The 5,845-nt window shown below is 54.6% G+C and overlaps 1 protein-coding gene across 2 annotated transcripts in view; it reads left to right on the plus strand.

Moving 5' to 3' along the window:
- Positions 1-2,324, plus strand: part of LOC111747486 (gametogenetin-binding protein 1-like) — a 6,567-nt gene extending 4,243 nt beyond the window's left edge. The window contains exons 4-6 of one of the 2 annotated variants that reach the window (XM_023538491.1): positions 282-376; positions 540-618; positions 1,662-2,324. In XM_023538491.1, the coding sequence (XP_023394259.1) occupies positions 282-376; positions 540-617 (173 nt within the window). In that variant the 3' untranslated portion in view covers position 618; positions 1,662-2,324. Of the gene's footprint in view, positions 1-281; positions 377-539; positions 1,617-1,661 lie in introns of those variants that run through there. The other variant, XM_023538490.1, reaches the window with a different exon arrangement.
- Positions 2,325-5,845: the final 3,521 nt, after the last annotated feature.

Genomic DNA, 5,845 nt, shown 5'->3' on the forward strand with positions numbered 1-5,845 from the left:
GCTGTGTGATGGTAGCAAATTGCTCAACTTTTCTGTGTGTCAGTTTCTTCATCTATAAAATGAGAATGCAATAGTACTTATCTCAGAAGGTAGTTATAAGGATTAAATGAGATGGCCTTTGTAAAGTGCCTAGAACTGTATGTGGCACATACTAGGTGTTTGCTAATGAACACCAGGAAACTTCACCCTCAGCTCAACTCTCCAGATGTCCCTGCCCTGCTGGGCCCGGGCCTCAGCCACCCCCTATTGCTCATACTGTCAGTGACACTGCCCCTTCACAGGTGACCTCAGGCTGGCCTCTTCAAAAGTGGAGACAACTCTCTGGAACCACCTCCTCACCTTGTACAAGCAGCTTCAGAAATCTGCCATGGCCAAGGTCTGTGGAGCCAAGCTGGGGTAGTGTGGGGGAGGCCCGTGTGGGCTCCCTCCCCATATCTGGTTGGGCCCCAAGATATATGGCTTGGGCCAAGGGGTAGCAGCACCCTTTCTTAACCTCTTGGTTGCTGTTCCCTCCTGTTTTCTGTTTTATGTGGGGACAGGGCTGCAGGTTTGAGGCCTTCTTCACCTTCTCAGTGACCTGGCACATACTTAGTTTCTTCTCAAGGGTTTCCCCATGAGGTAAGGAAGAGGAAATGGAGGAAGAGGGCAACTCATTTAAGCTATGTGTCCCAGGCATCGTCACCCTCCAGTCACCGCTACGTAAGACTTTTAGGTCAACAGATACAGTGGGTAAGTGCAGTGCCTCCACCTCTCCTCCCAGCCTGCCCAGAGGTTCAAGGAGTCCCCCTTGTCTAGTGGCTCATGGGTGCGATACCACCTCTTACCACCAGGTGGTATCAGAAGACCTAAGATGACCACCTAAGATGGGGGCCAGCAGGTGGCTGGGCTGGAGGCCACGCTCACTCTAGCTAGGGTCCTCCACCCTCAGGGTTTGGGAGGCAGCAAGGTGGGGGCTGTGACAGGCTGTGGCTCCTCGAGCATCACCCTTTCTCACCCAGCATTCTCTTTCGGTGGTCACCTCCATCCCTGGTTTTGCCATCACGTGTGCACTGCTGTGACAGTGCCCCAGAGGGTGTTCCTGAGGGCAGATGAGGAAGGGGGCAGTGGTGATTATATAATAGAATCATCGTTGACAGTTACACAGTCATTTCTATGAGCCAGATCCTCTTCTAAGCACTTTTCGCAAAAATAATGCATTACAACTCTGAAGTAGGTCTTGTTATAGTCTCCAATTCACAGTAAGGAAACTAGGCACAGAGGGGTTAAGCAACTGTCCAAGGTCACACAACTAGTAAGTGGAAGAGCTCTGACTTGAACCCAGGCCCTTTGGATGGTTCCAGATCTATGCTCTTGAGTTGATGGCCAGAGTAGGGGAAACAGATATCTGCCCTTTGCATGCTCTCCCTAGGAGGTGATGAGACTCACACTCAGGCTTGCAGGAAGGAGCCTATATAGAAAGTGTTTCTTGGGGAAAGCAGGGTGGTGGGGAGGTGGTGTCTGGCTGGATCCAGGTAATGGGTGAAGAAAGCGCTATGGCTGGGGTGACCATACAGGACCTGGCCGAGGTTTGAAAAGCTGGGGTGGCCTCTTCTTCCTTTGACCTCCAGCAGGTTGCTCCACCCTACTCCTGCCTGCTTTTCGCCCATCTCTCTGGCTCTCAGGTTTTGTGGAAAGAAACTTCTGGTAGTACAGCGTGAGTCTTGCCTCTGGAAGATGGGCATCCATGAGCACCAAGAGCTACTGGCCTCGCCAGAGATCACCCTGGAGGAGGCAGGCTTTGTGAATGCCCAAGTATGTCATCATCCTGCCCGAAGACATTGGCAAAAGTGCAGATGGAGGCCTCTCATCTCTACAGTCCCTGGCCCTGGCTCCAGCCATGCCCCTCCACTGACTAGGTAGGGAACGTATAATACCTTCTTGGTGGCAGTATTTCTGAGAATAGGACCCTGACTCCCTGCATACATGCAATTCTCCATCAGTCTCACTTGACCCAGAGTCCAAATGTCCATTTTTAAGGCTTGACTTTGCCCATCCCTTGCTGTGTGGCATTGGGCAATTCCCTTCCCTCTCTGGGCCTTAGTTTCCTCATCTGTACAATAAGATTTGTCTGGGCGGCTTTAAGGCTTTCCAGGACACCTGTAACTCACATAATGTTGCTCTTTTTCTTTTTCCTCTTCCATTCACACCCATTCCTACTCCCACAAACACACATAGGTGTGGAGAGTCACCCTGCTAGGTTACACCGAGGACCACCACTGTCGACCCTCCTTGGCATCAGCCTTAAACATTAGGCCTGTCCCAACTTCTCTGAGTAAACGTTGATGGATCTGTTGTTGAAAAATGTATTGGTATCCTTTCTGAGTTAATCTTTATTCATTCATCAGCTCATGCTTTCATTCAGAGGACATGTGCCGCTGTTGATTTGTGTGGCTTACAATAAGAAAGAGCATAGTTCAGAGGCCAGAGTCTTTAGTCCAAGTCTCTGCTCTGGCATCAACTTGTTCTGTGACTTCGAATGTAGACCTTGGTCCCTTTGCTCGTGAGGGGGACTGTTGGAAGGATCAGACGAGATGAAGAGTGTATGACTGTCACCTGCACAGGGTACTCCAGTGTTAGGGCTATGACTCACCCCCTGAGGACAGTGAATACCAGGACTCCAGGTCTGCCAGGCACTGAGAGGTGGCCTTCTCATTGTCCTAAGCCCAAAGCCCACATCACAGGCTGCCCCTCTGTGCTCTGGAGAATAAGTCTGCACCACCTCATCCTAAACCACACAGATCGTCAGCTCCGGCAGGAACACTTGCTTTTGACTTTTCACCTTAAATAGATCTGTTATTCAACCTTCCCTCCTTCTATCTTCCCTCTACCCCTTCAGAACCAACCCCTGAGTGGCCCTGCCCCTGTCCCAGGGGTCACAGTCCTGGGGTAGCCTGAGCAGCACTGGAGAGGCCTTAGGGAGTCTCTGGGTGGTGGCAAGTGGGGGCCCAGCTCAGTCCTCACTCCGGGGACACAACTTCCTCAGGAATATCTTTCTCCTATGGGTGTTTCAGGGGTCCTGTCCTCATCACCACCCCTCACTCTCTCCTTATCTGCCCTTAGGACACCAAACTGAGGGGGAAGGGAGCCGCCCCCCAGTCTTTGGGGAATGCTGGGGACCTGGGGGAGGGGTGCTGAGGCAGCTGAAGCAGCATCCTAGGCTAGAAGGAAGGGTGCAGAGCCCCCTTGGTGTGGTGTCCAGGACAGAGGTGAGGAAAGGGAGGGGTTGGCTGGGGTGCTTGACTCCTGGGGCTCAAAGGAACCCTCCAGGTTGGAGAGAGAAAGTTCCCTCCATTTTATGAGGAGGAGGTGGCTCAGGGTTGGTGGACCTGGACTAGCTGTGGGGACATGGGGGAGGGTCTGGAAAAGGTGGCCTCAGGATGCCTGTCTCTGGGGAATAGTTGGGGAGGTTTTAGGGGTGCCGAGCCAGGAAGGGAGAGACCAAAGGTGCCAAGGCATCTTCTTTCACCCACTTCTTCCCCCCAGCACCTGCTCCTTGAGGAGATGGATGAGATGAGAAACCAGCCTTCAGAGTAAAGCTAGTGCTGGCCTGAGTCTTCCCTGCCCCTGCCTCGCCCCTTATCCCTGGAAGCTACACAGGGATGTGGCCCCTGTTAGGAAACATCCAAGGAGTGCCCGAGGCCAGGGGGCCTTGGGATAAATGGTGTCCTTGAGTCTGCAGGGTGGGCCTGCCCAGCAGACTGTCCCTGCCCAGCAGACTCAGGCCTGTAATGTATTAATAAAGCCTAGTTTGACTCTGGCCTCCTTGGCTGTCTGTGAGCTCCGTCCCTCACCCTCAACCCGGAACAAGCTCAGTTTCTCTGGGGTCCCAGACTAGTCCACAGTTTATGCCCGAGGGTCTGCAGAACCCAGGGATCCAGCAGAAGACAGGAGGTTTGGTGCCCCTGACCTGGGGGTGGGAAGGACCTGTGCCCTAGAGACTCAGGGAGCCTCTGCTGCCACAAGACGTCCCTCCCACCTAAGTTCCCAGGCCAGGCTCGCGGCCTCACAGGGAGGATCCGGGAATTCTCCGGCAGGAAGTTCCTGCCCAGCCAGCACAGGGACAAAGCCAGGAAAGCAGCCCTGAGCCTAGGGGGACCTGCCTCAGGAGCTGGGCTGGGAGCAGTTGAGGGGTCCCTGGAGTTGATGCAGGAGGGCCCCATCTTGCTGCCCCTGATAACAGCCCACTCTGCTATGCTCAGTGCTGGGCGCCTCTGGAGATCCTAGGCAGAGGGAGGTCCAGACATCTAGAAGGCCTGACTCCACCTAATCCTAGAGGCCAGGGTGGGCTTGAGTTGGGGGCTCATGATTCTGTGCTCTTACTGGCCATAGAAGGGCACACCTTCATATGGGGGATCTGATGGGAGGGAGGGCCAGGCCCCGTTTGGACACCAGGAGGTGCTGTTTGTCAGAAGGTCCTATTAGCTCCAGGTAGGACACAAGTTCTTTCCCTTTTGTGTGGGTCCAGGCTCTGATGTTCTAATATATGTGGGAGAGAGAGAGCTCACACTGCCCCCAGCTCTCCTCAATACAACTGCTGTTTATAGACACCTGTTTGGGCTTCTCCATGGGCCCCGCTGTGTCTAGCCCAAGGCCTATTGTAGAGCATACCTCAATATCAGGACACGGCAGCCACTCTTAGTAACCACTATGATTGATAACAACAGCTGTTTGTTGGATGGATGGCACGTGCTTAGGGTGGAGGTAGGGAAACTGCAGCAACTGGCCTCCTGCCCCAGCCCAGCCCAGCCCAGCCCAGCCCAGTGAAGCTGGGAAACCCGCCTCCCATTCCCCAGCCTGGGGTTGGGGAGAGCATGGTGAGGGCAGGTGGTTCACCAGTGGGCTGGGGGCTTTCTCCTGGACTTCCTGGCCAGGAACCCTGGAATCCCTGACTCAGCCTCTGAGCTGGAGGGTGGTGGAAGGGCCCGTCTGGACTGTCCCCCTGAGTCAGCCAGGAAACAGCCTTGTGACCATATGACTCACCTGTGCCCTAATTATTTCCTCCCAGAATGTTGGCTGTTGGGAAGGGTGAGGGCCTTGAGGGCAGCCTGTGGGCTCCGTGGTTGCGCTTGGACCTCTGGCTCTCCCCTGCATGGACACAGCTCTCCTCATGGACCCTATGAGGATACTTCTGCTCCTTCCCTTTGCTAATAGGCCCCAAAACCTGGTGCCAGCCATGCCCACTGGAGTGGGGAATCTCTGGGCCCAGGGCACTCTAGGACAAGCTTCTGCCCCTCCCCTGTTGCCCTGGGTGGGGCTAGCCAGTGGCTCCTGGGCCTGGGCAAGCACTATAATGGGTCCAGGGTAAGCCAGGCCCTGCTGGTGGCTCAGGTTCCTTGGCTGCCTGTGTGAATTGAGTGACCACTCATAGGCCACATCAGCTCCTGGGGACAAAAATATCTCATCCTCAGACCCCACCAGGTGGGGCTATGAGATGTGAGAGGGTAGAGTCCTTGGTTCAGTAGCGGGTACTCTGAGCTGATCACTCGCCTCTGCTCCTTTCTCTCCCTTTTTGTCAAGTGAGAGCCATGGTACCTCTGCATCCACCCCCTGCCCAGGCTTCCTATGACCTACGGAGGGGAAGGCTCTGTGAATGGGCCTGGCTTGACACACATGAGGGTAAAGGTAGGGGTGACATGTCCCAAGGACTTGCTGTGGGGGAAGGCCTGGTAGGCAAGTGCAGAGGGCTGGGCTCAGGCTTACCACCACACAGAAAGAGCCCAGACATTCCTGAAAGGCTTTGAGGGAACACTGCAGATACCATCTGTGGGTCAGACCTGAGGACTGGGTGGCGTTTAAAGTTGCCTTC

This window comes from Pteropus vampyrus, unplaced genomic scaffold (assembly GCF_000151845.1).
Source record: "Pteropus vampyrus isolate Shadow unplaced genomic scaffold, Pvam_2.0 Scaffold225, whole genome shotgun sequence".
Lineage (NCBI taxonomy): Eukaryota > Metazoa > Chordata > Mammalia > Chiroptera > Pteropodidae > Pteropus > Pteropus vampyrus.